The sequence below is a fragment of the Barbatula barbatula genome (assembly GCF_947034865.1).
Source record: "Barbatula barbatula genome assembly, chromosome: 5".
Classification (NCBI taxonomy): Eukaryota; Metazoa; Chordata; class Actinopteri; order Cypriniformes; family Nemacheilidae; genus Barbatula; species Barbatula barbatula.
This window is the reverse complement of record NC_136769.1, coordinates 19732111-19751868: the sequence shown is the minus strand read 5'-3', so window position 1 is coordinate 19751868 and position 19758 is coordinate 19732111. Positions and strand designations below refer to the sequence as shown.

General features: G+C 38.8%; 1 protein-coding gene across 4 annotated transcripts; it reads left to right on the top strand.

Moving 5' to 3' along the window:
* Positions 1 to 2806: 2806 nt before the first annotated feature.
* Positions 2807 to 19405, top strand: epn3a (epsin 3a). 4 transcript variants are annotated; one of them, XM_079456377.1, is made up of 12 exons: positions 2807 to 3234; positions 5493 to 6158; positions 9816 to 9934; positions 10011 to 10061; positions 12500 to 12574; positions 12718 to 12807; positions 14338 to 14424; positions 15312 to 15444; positions 15698 to 15871; positions 16404 to 16463; positions 16555 to 16776; positions 16866 to 19405. In XM_079456377.1, the coding sequence occupies exons 2-12, from the start codon at positions 5561 to 5563 to the stop codon at positions 17150 to 17152; spliced, it is 1896 nt and encodes a 631-aa protein (XP_079312503.1). In that variant the 5' UTR covers positions 2807 to 3234; positions 5493 to 5560; the 3' UTR covers positions 17153 to 19405. The 4 variants fall into 4 exon arrangements, with proteins under 4 accessions (XP_079312503.1, XP_079312505.1, XP_079312506.1 ...); XM_079456380.1 differs by having other exon boundaries at positions 3098 to 3234; positions 5588 to 6158; XM_079456378.1 differs by having other exon boundaries at positions 3218 to 3305.
* Positions 19406 to 19758: the final 353 nt, after the last annotated feature.

Here is a 19758-nt window from a genome sequence, read left to right as displayed (position 1 = left end):
CACGACCATATTGTAGCAATGGAAATAATCACGACCGATGCTAAATGCACTGTGCAATTCTGCAAGTACAAAGAAACGGTGGCACCATGAGAACTGCAGATCTGCTTCAAAAGGATCTTCGATGCCATAGAAGAACCTTTTGGTTCCATAAAGAACCTTTAACATCTGTAGAACTTTTCTGTTTCACAAAAGGATCTTTGTGGCAAAAAAGGTTCTTCAAATTTTAAAAAGTAAGAAAGAGATGGTTTTTAAAAAGGACCTCCGACTGAATGCTTCTTTATGGATCCAAAAATGGTTCTTCTCTGGCATCACCGTGAAGATCATTAAGCACCTTTATTTTTAAGGGAGTAGGCCTGAGGATTTCGCAGAAATAACTTAAACTTAAAATACACCCTTAAAGACGAAGGTTCTTTGTCAGGGAGTATTGTTTTCTTTTTATGTAACATGGAAGTTGAACTAGCTTATAGTGCAGCTCTGGTCCGCTATTCTTGCAAAAAGAAAAACCTGTCACAAACATTTAAAAGATGACAGCCTCTTAATGATTTTATGTTTTAATGATTTACTTAACGATTTAAGTAATGTATTTTTAAGTAAAGTATGTGTACACCGTGTGTTTGTAGAACCATGTTGTTCTGCAGTATTTTTAGTTTTTACTGTTACACAGAATGCAAAATATAATTTTATGTAGTGTTTGAAAGAACATTTTCCTGCATTTATTGTTCACGGTAGCACTATTGCTTAACAGCTGCATGTAATTATTTTTACAATGCTTACCATAAAACCTTGAGACTTATGTTAAGGCCTCAATGTTCTCTGCCGAATACACATCGCCATGGCAACACCTCCCCTTAAAAGCAATGATTCCCACAATGTATTCTATAACTCCTGAATGCTGAAGACTTCTCTTGTATGCTCACAATACCACCCAGTCCTTCAGAGCAAAAGTATGGCTTTTTGAAACATTTATATGTGAAACATTCATACCACAATAACATGGACGTTCTCTTTACACTGAAATATAACCAAGTGCAACCATGTGAGGGCAGCAAATGCGTGATCGGTTTCATTTTAGTATTTCCTTTGTAGTCTGTGGTGTCATTGGAAGCAAACTCTTGCTTTTCCCCTCTAAACCCCCTATCTGTCTGCATACATACTCTGATGAGACCACCATATCTTGAAACAGACTTTTGTCAAAAAGTATATTAATGATTTTTTCATGAAAATATCTATTGTAGAAAGATATGGAGAGGTTATGTGAATCAGAGATGGAAACTCGAGCTAACTCTGCTTACTTTTAAAGCATAAAAGTGAATGCTGCCCTTCCCACAGAACTCTTTCCAAAGCCACGCCTGTTCAAGTCAATAACCTTGTTTCCTTCATTCATTATGTCAATATATATTACAATACAGCATTACATTTAGATCACTTTTATTATGTTTATGAAAAACATGTTTCGCTATTTTGTCTTGACTGTGTTTTGTTTTAACATTCATATTTAAAAACCTGCACTGGTCTTTAATGCATATTTAAAATAAACAGTTAATTGATTATCCAGAATAGATTCTAATGTACGTTATACCTGAATTAATACAAATGTATTATTAAATAATAATAACAATATTAGTCCTATAAAATAATGTTTTACCATTATAGCGTTGTTACTTAAGTTTCTTAAAGGTCCAGTTTATGAAAGAAGCAGCCTCTAGTGGTGAGGTTGCGAAGTGCAACTGATGGCACACTCAACCCATCCCCCTTCCCTTTCACGGAGGCTGACACACTAACTACAGGACTTTATTAAATCAACAATGGCTGAATCTGAAAGTAAAACAGTGAAGACATGTACATGTATGTTCTCTTCTTTTGAGAGAATACAGTTGCGCAAATGCTTTGTTTAAATTGTTTAAACAACCAACCACCCAATAAGACACTAATAACGATCTCATTATGTGTCTGAAAAAAATAGTTTTTTTTAATGGTCACAGTGAAATTTAACTCAGGCCTAGCAGAACTCTCACAAGATCAAACTAAATAGGACCTTCAATAATTGAGACCAAATGTTGTCTCTCAATGTATCTAATAAATCAAATAGTTTTCAAAACAAAATGGTGAAATTTTTGTCACTTATACTTAAAAAAGTAAAAACAAAAGTGACACCAAAGTCAACCCTGTTCATGGAAAGTGCCAAACAAATGGACATTGCTAGCAGGTATTGCACTGGCCTTTTTCTTAATGTTGAAGTTCGCAGTTTTCAGTTTAAGAGACAATATCAAATTGTGACTGCTCTTGAGTTTATTTGTAGCCTTCCTTTGTTCATCTTCTGAAACAAGGCGAGTGTCCTTTATCTAATTTTATCATCCGCAGAGCTGGTCTTTCCAGAAACTCTTGCTTGGCCAAACAATTGCCACGAGAAAGCTATGAACAGAAATCAGGCTTTATCCCTCTCTTACTTTCTTTTATGCAAGTTAATCTTGTCTCAGCCTTTGTCTAACCCGTGCTGCATTTTATTTTCATTTGCTCTAACAGCAAAATATAAGTTATAATGATTATAAGTTTTAGTGTATAACTAGACCTCATGGATCGTCTTACATAAAAATGCGTGTAATGTGTTGAAATACTATGAAATAAAACAAATAGGCCTAGTAGCAGAATACGTGTGTCTTATCTTTCTAGTCTCCATTACATAACCCATTGCCATGACCTCCCTCTTGAAAATAATGAATAACTCTAAAGGTAGACAGTTTGTGGTCATTTAACACCAACCATCCTCACGTGATTTACAACAAAGCACCTCCGAGAACCACCTTGCACTTACATTTAGGAATCACACACCTTCGATCATTATCACCATTGAGATCGGCAAAGGTCGTTAAACATTGGAAAAGTTTTCCTTTTTAATCCGACGTGTGAACGGAACGCAACGGGTTAAAGGCCGACTGCGCAGGCCAGCCTCCCTCCCATCGGTTCAGTTTACTCCGCTTTAACAGGGCAGGGGTGTGGGGGGCTTCTGTTGTCAGCGAGCCTGGGACCTTTTTCGGGATATGTACCGACATCGTCCAACCGGATAGGCTCGCACAAAGCAAACAACGTAAACAAACGAGAAAAACTTCGAGGACGACAAACGGTAGTCGGGCAGCTTTGGAAAAACGACCGAAACTAGTACGCGCGGAGATGCGGAGGGGAGCGCGGCGACCGACAGGACTCCGAAGTTGGGACTTTTATGTCAAGCTATGAGAGGTAAGGACACAAAGAGGACGTTCACACGGACGCGGTTTTCTATCTCCCGGGACAGCGTATGATTTCCGAATGTGAGTCTCTTGTTGACTCCAGCTGAGTCATGCGACCAACATCGCCTTCCAACATTGAGCTCTTTGCCGCAATACCGCATTGTTACGGGAACGCTGCTGTGGGACTTTTATCATGTCCCATAACACTAAAATCCCGAAGGATACTGTTATAGCGGTTATTACAACAGTTACAGCGATTTAAACGCGGAGGCTCGGATTCAAAGTTGTGCTTATAGCATCGATCGACTGGAGTAAACTAGCTGATTTACGTCAAAAGAGTGAAGTTAGTCAACGAAGCAATCTTCCAACTATTTTGTCGGATGTCCAATGCGTGTAAACTTGCATTACACGTGTAAAACATTTACATTATGCGAGAAGATAAATCCCCTGGCTCATTCAATGAAATGGGTGTTTTTTTACTTATTTTAAAAAGCCTATTTGTATTTCTAGGACTTTACACGTTTGGTCTGATATTTGTAAATATATCGTATCGAACCGCATCAAGGAAAATGACTAAATGGGTTGACAAGCTAGCAGTTTAATTCCAAAAGGAAAGTCACCCCCCAAAAAAATCACAATTAAAACACCCAAATGTTAAGTGCGCATAGTTACTAAACTAAATCGCGATAACGTGTTTTGTTTTATGCACTTTGTCTCGTACTGTCAAACAAAAAACAAGATAACGTGATTTAAAAAGATATGCTTCCTGAAGTGATGACGTCGCAACAACAGTTTGATTATGGAAGAGTTCATTGTTTGTAAAAAAGGGGGGTATGTTGGTAACAGGGTTGACTTTCTGTGCACCCCGTGGACAGAAAGGTATTTGTATTCGTTTTAAAGAGTCCAATATAAAAATATATAGAAAAACCAAACGTACACTGTATTGTACCCCCTATTGTGGCAGAATATGTAAACCAATTGTTTCACACAGTGAGAGAAAAGCTTGCATGCGTTTTTATTCATGGTGGAAATAATTGTGTATTGTTCGCATCCTCTTTTCTTTGCAGCAGGAGACTCCCTGTGGAAATGTGATGTTGGGCAAACTGCTGTTATTGATTGTCGGCTAAACCCAGTTAAAGGGACAGTTCACCCAAAAATGACAATTCCGTCATCATTTACTCACCCTCGGGTTGTTTCAATCCTGTTTACATTTATTTGTTCTGTTAAACACAAAGAAAGATATTTGTAAGAATATAATTTTCACTTCCAAAATAATATTTTACCTTTTTTGTTCTGTTGAACACGAAGTGAGATATTTTGAAGAATTTAAGAAAACAAACTGTTCTGGGGCACTTTTGACCACCATACCATGGTAGTCAATGACGTTCCAGAACTGGAAATCGCTAACATACTTCCAAATTTCTTTCTCCGTTCAGAACAAAGTAATTCACACAGGTATGAAATTACGTGAGGGTGAGCAAATGATCATAGAAACTTTCATTTTTGGGTAAGCTATCACTTTAAGAGAGAGAGCACACCACATCCATGTCATCGCCTGTGTAAACTGTATCAGTTTCCTGAGCATGCGAATTTGATGTGAGCTTTTTCCTTCAGGGTGTGGTCTTATTTCTATAAAGTTACATTACATTTACATTTTAGCAGACTTTATTTCTATAAAAATAACAGTATTATTGTCATAGAAACTCTTTATTTTACTTTTCATACTGTTTTTTTTAGCCTGTTCTGCTGCTGTATGCAGACAATTTACATCTCCGTTAGAATGCAACAGATTGAATGTTAATTAAAAAAAAATGCAGTTCACAAATTTATTGTAACTTTCCTCATCTTAGAACAGCAAGCCTTGTGTTGTTGGGTTTCAAATAAAGTGGTTTTGAGCTAATTTCACGTGCCATCCATTTTAAAAGTTTCAAATAGTTCGAAAAACGTTAAAAGTTTGAAAGTTGAAGTGCTTGGAATATTTAAGTTTCCACAATAGCATCTATTGTTTTCTTGGTTACTGGCTGCTTCAAAGAAATGTTAACTGCACCTGGTGTGTTTTATTTTGCAGAGAGAAGCCAACTTATTTCTTTGATTTCTGTGTCAAAAGTACTAACTTTTCAGCTGTGGGACTCGGAATCCATTGGAATTGCAGTTTTTTCAGAAGAAGTTCAGCACTCCATAATGTTTATTGGATTTGAAAGGGCAGAGACCCTGAGCTGTGGAGAAAGTTGCCAAGTTAAAATATAACATATGTTCCCTTTGCTGCAGGTTAGCTGTAGATTTCACTGAAGACATCTCTGTGGTATCGTAACTCGGCACTCAATCTTCAAGTCATCATGACCACCTCATCTTTACGCCGGCAGGTGAAGAACATCGTCAACAACTACACGGATGCGGAGATCAAGGTCAGGGAGGCGACGTCCAACGACCCTTGGGGTCCTCCCACCTCGCTCATGCTGGAAATCGCAGACCTGACCTTCAACGTGGTGGCGTTCACAGAGGTCATGGGCATCATCTGGAAGCGGCTCAACGATCACGGCAAGAACTGGCGGCACGTGTACAAGGCCCTCTCCTTGATGGACTACTTGATCAAGACGGGATCAGAGCGTGTGGCCCAGCAGTGCAAGGAGAACATCTATGCCATCCAGACTCTGCGGGATTTCCAGTACATTGACCGAGACGGTCAGGATCAGGGCGTGAACGTGCGGGAAAAGTCCAAGCACCTGGTGTCCCTGTTGAGGGACGACGAGCGGCTCAAGCACGAGAGATCCCAGGCGCACAAGACCCGCGAGCGTGTGGCAGGAACCAGCAGCGCCATGGGATATGGATCTTTACCGCCTCCCTACCCCGGGCGCCGTACCAGTCAGCCCACCATGACACCGCTGTACGGGGAAGAGATCGGCAGATCTAGGGGCTCACCGACCTCCTTCAATTGTGAGTGTGATTGTGCTTATGTTTCTGTGTGGGTGTTGTGTATTTGTCGTCAATCAGGCTTTGAAGTTAAAGGTTAAACAATTGTGTCATTATTTACTCACCCTCTTGTCACTTCAAACCTGTATGACCTTCTTTCATCTGCACAACTCAAAAGAAGATATTTTGAAGAATGTTGATAACCGAACAGCTCTGGCAGCCGTTACCTACTATTGTATGTACACAAAACCAATGCAAGTAAATGTTTTTTTTTTTTAAATATCTTCTTTTGTGTTCTGCGGAAGAAAGAAACTGACACAGTTTTAACATGACCAGAGGGTGAGTAAAGTAAATGATGACAGAATTTTCATTTTTGGGTGAACTATTCCTTTAACTATACCGACGAGCAATCAATGTCTATTATGAAAAGTCTGTACACTACACCCATAAGAGAAAGACACACTTTTAACCTGTAGCAAGCATGTGCTTCCTCATTTTTGTGAGCGTGGGATACCTGTGGCTTTTCATGATGAGGGTGTGGATGACTGAAGATAAAAATAGTAATCTATTAACTGTGAAGAATTAAGGAAACTACAAACGAGATGGTTGGGTTTTGCAAGTGAAAAATTAAAGGTTTGACATTTTAAAGTGCATCAGGTGTATCAGGTTTTGATGTTTCAACGCCTTGAAAATCATGGTCATCCTCCAATAGAGGCAACCAAATGGATGGACCAAAAATAAAAAAGCAGCCAATAAGGGTCCAGAGTAGGATCCTTTTTAAAAGGGTATTTTAGGCCTTTTCCACACGAAGACAGGAAGATTTTTAGAAACTCAGATTTCAGTGTTGTCATGTAGAAGGTGAAACCAGAGAACGCGTTGTGATGGAATGCATGCCGCTATCTGCTTTGTTTTTACGTAAGATTCCAGGCTTCTGATTGGCCAACACAGCTTTATGGTTAAGGTTATATCGCCACCTGTTGGTTTGGCATGCTTTTAACAGCTCTTTATAGCGTGTTTTTGCGTTTTCGTGTGGATGCAGGTTTTTCAAAAATGAAGAAGAAAAAACTCTGCATATTCAAGGCAAAAAGTGACTCATTTGAAGATGCTAAAATATGAGATTTTAGTTTTGGAAAATTCCTAAACTAAGAACTCCTAAAGAGTTTTTTAAATGTGAAAATATGAGTATGTGACCCTAAAACTTTGAAGGATAGTGTTCCTTAATCTGACATTCCTTAACTCTTTTCCTGCTTTTATAATACTATAATAAAGAAGGCAAGTAGACATGTTAGGACACAGGGAATTAAATATCTATCACCTCCTTGAAACGTTATACAGATTACGGAGAGCCTGAGGGGACAAACCTCTTGTTTTTTGTTTTCAACTACCATCCCTTGACTTAAAATGTGGTCATGTCTGAGGGAGAGACAGTTAGTGTGATCTTTTTAGTTTGATCTAATGTTTAACATTTACATAAAAACAGATTTATCATTACCACCTTTTTTGTAAATATTGCACACACGCACATTTCAATATTTTATAAATAATAATATTTAATGTTCACAGCTGAGTTTCAGTGTTATCAATCACATCTCTGATGGGCTCTTTTCTCAGGATTACCTGTCTCTAAAAACATTTAGTCATTTAGCAGACGTGTTTTATAAAGTAAGTCAAATTACACATTTGTATACAGAGGTTTATAACACAGCTTAAGAACTTCAGAGGTCGTTGTAGTTCTGTCTCTGCAGGTTTAGATGTTATCGCTTAAAAATGTATTTCTAGAAAAATAAATCTGGAACTTTTGCTTTCAAAGACTGTTGTTTGTGGTCATCTAAGCGCATGTTGTTTCAGATATGAATATGATTTCAGGTTGTGTCTTTTTAGCTTATATATTTTCGGGGCATATCTGTTGGATTTTCACATCCATGCTCACATCATGGCGAGCAGCGTGCTATGTGTTGTATGTTACAGCTGCGTTCTTCCAAGATGGTTGTATTGTGTTTGCTGAATGATTGAGTTTCTCACAAACAGTGTTTTCACAGCACTGGGTAAAGATCACTGCATGTAGGGTAGTCGCGTCTCGGCCAACTGGGCCAAATGGGTTCAGAAGTAAAAATCCCATTCACTTTTCCCATCGATAATGTGAACCATGAGCTGAAATGTTGTTTAGCCATGACAGTTGCATAAGTGCATGACTTATTTTTTCAGGATTGTTTACTTTCTGAATTATTTCTGAAGAACTGCATTACCCACAATCTCAAAGTGAACCCCAATGAACCAAACAGAGATGGCGTTTGCATAGAAATTGAAAATCATGTCTGTGTCTGAATATGAACCTGTAAAATTGACATTTCTGGTTTATTTGAAGTATACACAATGTGGTTTCACTTTTACTTACACCAACATTTTATCATTGTGCAAGGTATTTTGGGGAAGTACAGAACTTTCTGTTTTAAAAGGATACTTCACCCTAAAATGAAAATGCTCTTACCTTCAAGGAGAAACAGAGAAATTCTTGTGCAACCAGTTTGTCTTAATGCACTCCAGTGATTTGACTCCAGGCCACCAAGCTGATGTGAAAGTTGAGCACTATCAAGAAGGCTCAAGGCCTTGGCCTCTCTCTTTATGCCTATTGTGTTAGCAATCTATAAATCTAAATGTGCCAAACTGTAGAAATAGATTAAAGGCATAGTTCACCCAAAAATTACGTAATTTACCCTCATTGCCATCCTGGGTTTTCCTTTCTTCACAAAATTCGCTGCGTTATAATGGCATTGTATAGCCATCACAAATGTAATCGAATCAAATCCAGGTGGTTAATACACGTCTTATGAGATAATTTGAAATGAGTAAAGAATATTAATATTTTAAACGTATTTAGTCACTTTTGGGGGAAAATGCAATACTGTACATCACTGGACCTCCACAAAACGTGGATTACTTTGATGATGGATGGTTCAGGGATGGGTGCACTTTTTGGAGTAAAAAAGGGGGGCTCGGTCCAATGCTATTTAGGAAGAGTAACAATAATATTACTCGGATTGTTACGCTGTAGAACATCAGTCACGTACACCAAATTATAGATCCAATTTAATTTAAATCACAGTAACTTGAGGAGGTTTGAAGAGACTTGTAGACAAGAAAAGCTTGTACACAGGGAGCAGGTCTCCTCACTTCTGATGTCCAGCACACACCACTGCCCTGGGCCCAGTTGGATAAACTTAGCCGCGAAAATAAGACTGCGTCTAACAACTAGTCTCACTAGTTAGGAATTATCAGCCTTACTTTTCTTATTTCAATAATCCCAATCTACCATTTATGTAACTGATTTAAAATAGTTATGACCAATCTTGAAGAAAGAAATGAGATGATTACTAACTTCTAAGACTAGTCTAAGCAGTTTATGCAACCGGCCACAGATCCAGATGGGTGCGCTGCCAAATAAAACCTGCACTGTTGTTATTATAACGTAAGCTTCATCAGCAAACCTTTCAGCTCCCGCTGGCCTACACAGACACCCCATTGTTTCCCCAGCAGAGTCATAGCGGCACAGGAAAGCAATTCCAACCTCGGCATGGAACAGCGGCAATCGGGCCCTCGTTTAACATTCACTGGCACTGCCAGCCCTTTTTCATCCAAACCGAGAGGTTGAGTCAAGCGTTTTCTTCTTTTTCCTCCTGCCAGCCTCCTCATCCTCCCCTCATCTGGCCCCTGATCTGGAGCGGGCCCGGCCACAGACGAGCGGAGAGGAGGAGCTTCAGCTGCAGCTGGCCCTGGCCATGAGCCGAGAGGAGAGCGAGAAGGTGAGCTTCACACAATACTGCTCTCAACCGGATTATTGTTATTCTCTGTAACACTGCTGTTCTGCTTTCACTTCAGGAACAGGATATGACATCAGATATCAGACGGTGCCCCGACACAGTATCAGAGGTGCTTGTTGTACAAATGTAAACAAAGTTGTTCGTAAAGTAATAGTTCACCCTAAAATGAAAACGTTGTCATCATTGTCCTTCATGTCATTATCAAACCTATATGACTTTCTTTCTTCTGCAGAACACGAATGACAATATTTTAAAGAATGTTGATAACCCAACTATTGTTAGGCTACCAACCTATCTTTTTTGTGTTCTGTGAAAGAAAGAACGCCAGACAGGTTTGAAATGACATGAAGGTGAGAAAATGATGACAGAAGTTTAGTTTTTTGGATGAACCATCCCGTCAAAATCAAGCATGTATTAAGAAACCGAATAGGTTTGACCAAATTGTGACATGAAAATTTACAAGTTTGGTTTCTAATTTTGATGAATCACAACACAAAGCACATTGCAGTCTGCACAAACAAAGTATTTGCTCTTGACTGACAATATTTCAAGACACAAAACTCATTGCAGTCGACATAAATCAAATCTTTTCTTGTTGCAAACCAAATAAACCAATAAATCTAAGCCAACATATGGTAGAATTGGACATGCACGCCTTAAAATTAGATTTTAGTCAGATAATAACATTTTTGGTAAATTTATTCTCACAAACTCTAGCGTGTCTATAAGTCACTGGGCAGGATTTATTCTCCCTTACTGACCAGAACAACCCAGTATATTTTACCTTATTCCACGTCTACCTTCTTTTTTAGATTTGCTTAAGATATAAACCATGCCATGCTAGGTATCACTAAACACACAAGCACGAGACATGCACATAACCAAACTTATACAATCACAAGCTGGTCTGATTTCCGAAATGACATGAATGGGATAAGTAGAAGGCATGGCTTTTTCCACCACAAATGGATTGGATCTTGAAAAGAAGGTAATTCAGAAACAGAGCTTAAGCTGTCATCATATACATTTACATTATTGATTTGGCACATATTCATATTCATTTGGCTTTTATCCGAAGGAGAGCATATACATTTTGTCAACACGCAAAAAAACAGTACCATTAGTTTACAAGGCCATGCCACTAGGATTAAAGCTGGAGTAAGCAAGGGAGAGGATGAACAACAATTATTATTATACACAAGACAAACAGTTATTGGTTAGTCAAATAAATGCAGAACAAGTATGTTTTGAGTTGTTTTTTGAAAGATGTGAAAGATGCTGCAGTTTAGGTGGCAGTTCATTCCACCATAGGGGAACTCATCAGACAAGAGCACCACATTTTCACAGTTTGACTACAAGCAAAACATTCTTATGGATTAAATGTGACATTTATTGTTTACAAGTAGACTACTAGTAGACAAAACTAGTACACAATGAACCGTTTAATTCAAGTGTGACACGTGAATGTTCTTAAAGTCCAAGTGAAATAAAAAATCACAATGATATATCGCAGCGTCTATTGTAAATAGTTGATCAATGTGGGTAATTTTCTAAAAATAGCGTGGATCTTCAGTTAAAACCTGAAATTGCACTTCCTTCCTGTAATGACTATCCATCTTATGGCTAAAATACTCTACTTTTGCCAAGAGTTTGGCAAGATTTTCAGTCTGGACTTGATGCAGAAAGTCCGTGCCAGTCTGCAGATATCCTCAGTTAGTGTGTTTCTATCGTAAATTTTCAAAAAGTCTGCAAGTGAATGATGTCTAGTTCTAAAGTCTGCAAGTGTATTCCAGCCATTAGATGACCTATGTTAGACGGCTTGGGCGGAGCATCTGTTAACTCCTCCCCTTCAACTGTGAGTCTGCTACCAGTTCCATTCCAAAATGCTGCGGCTGTTTTTATACATTCAATCAAATCGCAGGGAAAGACGAAAGCCACGGCCACTATTTTTGTCATTCAAATCTCCGTTTCACTCGGAGACGTGTGAAAACCCGATCACAACATCCGGTTCACGGGGACTTTAAGGACATCTCATGTTGTAATGTGCTTTAAGTGGCAACTGTAGTGTTTTCAATGCCCTAGTTTGCTCCGAGGCTTTAGGACATCGCTGAATGCAGGCGAGTGATTCGTTTTGTTGTACTCTTGAGGCGGGAGCTACACATCTCTCATTGTTCAGAAAGTGCGCAGTCATCCAGCAGTAAAAGACATTAGCATCCTTTCATCTCACTGTGATAATGCAGGGCTAATCGAAGCTACAGTAACTGTTAGTGTGTTACCGGACTGACATATTGATCTAGTGCTCATAATGCAAGTCAGGCTCGGCAGAGGTCCCATTATATTCATGACAGCGGGATGTGTGTGTCAGGAAGTATGTGTCAACATCAATCCACTGCTGTATTTATAAAAAAAAACATTTTAACAATATGCTTCTTATAGTTTTACATTTAAATAGGAATGTGATGATGATTACCGTGTTGTTATATTAAATGTAGTTGTTTTTCTCACAATCATTGACTTCTCAATAATCTCACTCTTCTTCTTGTCCAGCCCCCTCCTATAGATATCGATGAGCAGACGCAACTGCAGATTGCGATGAGTCTCAGTAAAGAGGAGGCACAGAAGGTACCGCACTCTTTTGTTGTCGATATGAGTGGCGTGTGTGTATGTTGAACAGTGTTGGGCCTTACTGTAACTGTTCATTGCTCAACATCAGTTCATGTTGTCAGCGGTGTCTCTGATCTGATTGTATTTGCGGATGTATGTAGCCGGCGCCTCCGCCCGCAGTTGTTCTGGACATGGATGAAGAGGCACAGCTCCAGCTGGCCCTCAGCCTCAGTAAAGAGGAACATCAGCAGGTAGTGACAACTACTGACTCGGGACTTTTTTAAAGCACATTTCTAGAAAATGTGTGCGTAATCATTTCAGTATCATGTCATCTGAAATCAGGAGAAGTTTCTATCGGTCAGAAATGATGGGTCATCAGACCCTCTCCAAAAATCCCGTATATATATAGCAAGCTTCTTAGAATTACTCGCAAGAACACTGCTAAGAATTGACTTAAGAGTAAAACATTTCTTGGCTCAAAGCTGCGCTTAAAAGTTGGTTCTAATGGAGCTCAGTCGTAATTTAAGTGACGTGTAGGACTACATCTTAAGTGTCAGCCTCCGAGATGATTTACGACACTTTGCTGTGCTGCAAAGGGGATTTTATATGGGGAAGTGGTTATACAGCATACGTTGCATAACATTATTGCAAGCTAATTCATTACGATAACATTAAATAAAATTCATTAATTTCCTCGTCCGTGAACATGGTGGGCGATCTCCATACGCCTCGGGATGGTGAAAACGACATGTCCCATAATTCCACTCTCCTACATAACGTCATTTAACTTAGCTTTTTGTTGTTGTTTTTAAAGTGCGGCATCTTGCGGTTCAAATTTACATATTGTGGCTTTAAATCGGTGCTGAAATTAGTTTTATTTGCTTTAGTCGAGTTTAGTTTTCAATACAATGTGATTTTCATGACACATACCATTGAGAACAATACAGCATAACAAGAACGCACACAAAAATAATGCAAATACATTGCAATTTTGCATAAATTTGATTATGAAAAATTATGTGTATATGTTTTTCCTTTAATAAATGCCTTTCGCAAATCTTTATAAAAAAAGGCAAACAGTAACAGCTAAATGCTTTATTCTTGACTGCTGGTCTCTGGGCTTTCCACATAAAGGTTCATTATGTTTGTTTTTATCCCTCATTCCTCCTCCTTCACTCCCTTTGTCTTTCTCTCGCTCTTTGCCAAATCTGCACATTAGTAACTCTCACTTGCACTCCTCAGTTCCACATTATTTGCACATTTGACCCGTTCTGATGAATCCCAATCTCACATTAAGCCTTTTTAGAAAATATGTGAGATGGTAGGCACAATGTTTGAGCTGCTTTCTTTCAACACGGAAACTGTCTAGTTTTAGAAATATAACTAAATATTCTCCCTTACTGCTCTAGGTCAAAATGTATTAGTGTTTAGAGGAAGGCATAATAAAAGTAGTGCGTAGTGAATAAAAGCATGAGCTCAGATGAACAACATCAGTGATAAACCTTGATTTACTTGCTTACTTCGGAGAGTGAAACAACGTTTGTTTAAGGACGAATAGCAGTTTTGACATTCTCCCTAAAATCTCATTAATTGGTTCACAAAAGACAATAAAATGAGGTCAAAACAACACGAGGGTGAGTAAATGATCACAGAACTATTTTTTTAAGTTGTGTATTCGAATGAATGGCGTACTACATGCATGTGAGATTTTTGCGATGTTTAAGATAAGTGGTTGTGCATATAAGGCTTTACCTTTGACACATCTGTCTGTTGGTTACAAGGAGGAACGCAGTCGTCAGGGAGACGAGTCGTTGTTTCAGAAAGCTCTGGAGGAGAGCAAACGAGACGTCCAGGCCAGAGGAGGAGGAGTAAGAGACAATACTTTATAATGACAACTATAAATATTTAAATACAACATTCTTTTTATGATGGTGCCAATCTAGGCTTTCCAAATCTGTCAACTGTGAAAATCTTTTCTGAATCCACTGTGACTGTCGCTGTGTATTGCCATTCCTGCTGGTTAGGACAAAAACACAGCTTTACCTGGAAAAGACAACATTTGAATATTTTTTTATTCTCTAAATGTTTCTGTTTTGTGTTGCGTTCTTAAAATGCTTTATATGCATTTTCTTAAAAATCAAATATGCAAGCTGCTGTAGTGCAGTTAGAAAAAACGCATTGCAGACTCTGTGTGAATACTAGCCTAAGGCCATGTTCACACTTGACTTCTTTTTTTAAACTGCTAGCATCGGTTTTACATGATAATCTCATGGAGTAAATCTTGTTTTCAAACGCTTCCTTATTCTGCGGAGCGTCTTTTGAGGTTAGAAAAAGTTCTTCTGAAAAAAAAAACGCCCTACGTCAAGCACCTTTTTCGCAGCTAACCAATGTCAGAGACCTGTTGTTTCCATGACAACATGCGAGGAACGTGAAAATAATAATAAATGCTGACCGAAATATCATAGTTTTGTATAAATGCAAGATTAATTTTCACTTATACCAATGACCCATAACTTATTCCATCTAGGAAGAAATTGTTATTGTATGTGATTGGTAATAGCAAAGACGCTCTCTGTTTATAACATACGTTGCTGGCTGCTATTTGTAACTAAAAATATCTAAAAAAAAGCGCCATTGTCAACGTTTTCTTGTCAAACAATAAGTCAAGTGTGAACACAGCCTAAGGAAACATATAGTTATTGTGTAGTAGTGACCTAAAAAGTGTCTAAAAGTGTTCTGCTTTCTTCTCTGGCAGTCTGCCATGCTGGATCTTGTAGATATCTTTGTTCCAGCCCCTGATGTGCCTTCTAGGGCCAATCATTGGGATTCGTCCGGAGGCCATAGTGCCCAGGCTGGTCCTCTGAGGGCTGACCCCTGGGACTGTCTGGGTAAGATCCACAGAGTTGTTTTATCTGTACTAGTACAGACATTGATGTCGTGACCTGAAGAAATTCCTTTGGATAAATATAAAACTGCAGTGAGTCTAAAAAGCTGCATATGCTACATATTGAGCTCAATTGATTCAAATAAATTGAGCAATATGACTGTAGATTTTTTGTAGACGTTAGATGTAAATGTTATCTTCCTAATACTGCCTCATTAATATCAACTCAACACGACTGATGGATTGTGTTTAAGCAGAGGCCGGCTCTTTAAGTGCCAGACATGGTAGCTCTTGGATGGCACCACCTGCTTCAAGCGTTCATTCCCAGCCTTGGGCACAGCGACAGCGACCTCCTGACCCATGGGAGGCTCCTCAGAGTGGCCCGAACCCTGCTTCTGCGAATCAGACCTGGACATCCCTTGCACATACTGGTATATGAAGCTGACCAATAGTGGTTGCATATGTAAATGAAATTGAATGAAAATAAATATCCAAACTAAAAAAACTATGTTTACTATACAATTACTGCGATTGAACATGCAATCAAAATCTTATTTGTTAGGGCATATTTTGACAATGTTTGCTTTTAAATGCACCTTAGGTTTGGTTTAACACTAAACTTATGAAGGAAAATGGGGTTTATTTGAATTCAGATTTGGACATCACTTTTGGCCACTAGTGTATATTAAAGCTCAGAGATATACAGTTTACTATAATATACAATACAAATATATTTAAGGGAGGGAAATTCTATAAAGAGTATTTTATTGGACATACATTTGTATACACTCATGTATGAGTCATCAATATTATTCTGCCAACAGAAACTGTAATGTTTTAATGTGTAGATCAACTTTTAGAAGTACCCTCACATACATATCAGAAAACCAACAGACATGGAATAAATACTTCTTAGTGTGTTTTTAGGAACTGGATTTGATCCTTTTTCTCCCCTACCTGCAGACAGACAAGGATCTATTGGTCCTCTCAGAACTCCATCTCCCCGGCCAGGAAGTCCTTCAGGCAATCCCAAGCACTTTGTTACTTAAAATAAATATGTACATATTTTAGTTTTGCCTTAATATTTTCTGTTTATATTCCTCATGTCATTTAGATGACGATCTTTTCGATGAGGCTATGGACGGAGGTCAGTCAAACGTGAACGGCCACGGCAGTCCAGAGCTTTTTAATATGTCTTCCCTTGGTGAAAATCTACCAAAACCAACCTGTAGCACCCCAGAGGCGTTCCTAGGCCCCACCGCGGCATCGCTTGTCAACTTGGACTCTTTGATACCCTCCAACCCTCTTGCCAAGAACTTCAACCCATTTTTATCAGGTTAGAACACACTAATTGAACTGTAGACCATCACTAATTTAATATAATTTTGTAACTTTTTTCATTTTACACGTTTTTTTCTTTTGTAGGACTAAGTGCTCCCTCAGCAACTAATCCATTCCAGCAGGAACAACAGCGTCTCACTCTAAATCAGATGCGTCCCATTTCTACATCACCTGTACCCACATCTCTCCCCTTTAATGCCGCTCTGACCATGTCTGCCAGCAAACAGCCCATGTCCTTGCCCAGTACCTTCACCCAGTCTTTGCACGCCCCGCTGGAAGTCCCTGGAAACCTTCCCCAACCGCTGCTACCCCTTTCAACGACATCCACGCTCGGAGATCCAGACCAACACAACCAGAATCCATTCTTATAAAAGATAACTCATCCAGACTTAAACGGGCCGGACAGCATCTACTGGTTTGAAAAAGACAATGCTTTTAAAAGGACTACCAACTGGATCAGTAGTTTATTGAACCTACTTGTTTTTGTATGGCTTGGCTTTTTTCACAGCCTTCTGGTTTTGCTCTTTGCAGTTACTCTTATAGGCCGTTCACACATACAGCGATTTGTAGTGACAAAAGTGGTTTTTAGTTTTACTGATGAAAGTCATTTCCCAATAGAAGTGAAGATGCCGAAATTAGTCTTAATCTTTGGGAAAGGCGGTCAGCATTGCTCATCTTGGATTGCCGTGCCTTGTCAACCAAATATATTATGGACTTGATGTCAGTCGGTAAACACTGACAATAAGTGGGTGGTCGCATAAAACAAATCACAAACTTCCACCGACTTCTCATATAAAACAACTATTTTGAAGTAGACTTCATGTAAAGCATACTCCAAATGACATAGGATCATTTTAAAAAGAGGCAATTGGTAACTTTTTCCGGTTAAAATTCAACCAAAATCTGATATCGAGTACCTAAACAAGTAATCTTCTCCGCGATCTCCTAAACGTAAAACCAGCCACAACAGTAAACGTAAATGCCGGGTTTCACAGACAAGGTTAAAGAAAATTATTATTGAGCTGTCTAACTGAACATAACAATGTTTTGTCTCAAGATTCACACCAGTGATGTTCTTATCTAAGGCATTTTATTAAAAGCAACTTAAATGTTCTATTTAACTAAGGCATAGTCCTGTTTTAAGCTTAACCTTGTTTGTGAAACCGGCAATAAGGATTTATAATTTGAGCTGTCGGGTTGAATTTGGCATAAATGTAATTTTTTAACACTTCAGTACGTGAAGTAACCTGCAATTGTTATGTTTCAAACAGGGGTGGCGAGAGAGAGAAAAAAGTTACAGATTGCAGCTTTAAGTACTGAAGTGTTTCCACACAATAAACCTTGGTTCAGTGTAGTGAGGTGTATCCCATGGACTTCAACTGAAACAGAGCAGCCTTTAGTATTACTGTTTTTTGGGGGGGGTCTGGCCATAGTTCTCATTGGCAATGCATGGTAGGTGTGTCCAGTGATGCAACAAAGTTGAGAAAAGTTTGCCTTTAAGCAAATGAGCAGCGACTTAACACTACCAGTAGGATTGAAGACGGTTCATGTAATCTGTCTTCTGTGAGTTACTGTAGTCGAGAATGTATTTTAATGATGTTAGATTCATGCATTGATAATCGTTTATTTAGTTTAGGATGAGACCCGTTGCTGCATATGATACACAGCTGCTCTTCTCTGGAGACTGTTAAAGATCCAGTGTCCGAAATTCTAGCAATCTGTTTAGGGCCACTGTAGAAACAACATGGTGAATTCCATGTAAGGGGACCCGCGGTGTATGTAGATAGAAATAGCTCAATCAAAGATAATAAAAGCATAACGCTTCACTATGTAAGGTCCTTATACACCTAATTATGTATATTACATTGCATTTCTGTCAATAGATCCTCCAGAAAATGAGCATTATCAGATTAGAATGACATCTTTTATGTCCTATAGAAATATTTTTACATTTGGGATCAGATTGTACAAAGCTGTGGCCAGTTGTGCACCTCACAGATAACATTAGAGCAGCTAACAGTAGATCTGACTGCTAAGGTGACCTTCAGCAATAAAATCGCTGTTTGTGTAAACGTGTGAACATCACCTGTGTATCACAAGGCAATACAGAACGATGCAAGTTTCTTAACAAATACTGCTCCGCCAGACATAATCTTACATTAACACACCTCATGCTTTCAGTACTATTCGTAAATCAATACATAATCAAGCACAAGTCCAAAGCCTCTCATACGTTTGTAGGATTATTCTAATGTTATGCAACAATTTCTAGGTCTGCTTTAATGTCCATTTATTAGTCTGGAATATCTGATGATTTCTTGAAATGCTCTCATGTCATCTACTTGAGATGAACTGAAATCTGGGGAGGTGAGTCAAACCCAGGCAGATGATGGATCTAATGTGGGTGTGGCTTCTATTACCAGGAAGTCAGATGATAAAAGGGATGGAGATTTTGGATAATTTAAAGAGCATATGATTTTATAAAATGGGCATTGACTGCTGAATGAACAGACTTCAAGCAAGTGTATTTAAATACTGTGGCATTCTGAATGAATTTGTCACATCCTAACAGAATGTAAGAATGTTGCGCATGACATGTTGCTCAACAAATACAAAAATAAAAAAAAAACACGCCTAATTTTGTTGTTGCTTCGATAAGAAGTTTTTAGAGAGAATGGAACATTTTGGCAGTACTCGCTGAAATCATACCCCCCCCTCAATCTCAGGTTTGCATGGTCAGAGATACATGAAACTGATCCTGGTGACATCACTTGTCTTAAGTCTGTCTCCTGAAAAGCACAATCCTATATTTTTATAAAAGGTGTTTAAAAAAGGGGCTACATACCCTGCCTCATTCTCAGGATGGCAAGGTTTGAGATACATTCCACTGATCCGGATGACATCTCTCAGTCTTAGGTCCGTCTCCTGAAAAAACGTCTCGGTTACGTATGTAACCTCTGTTCCCTGATGGAGGGAA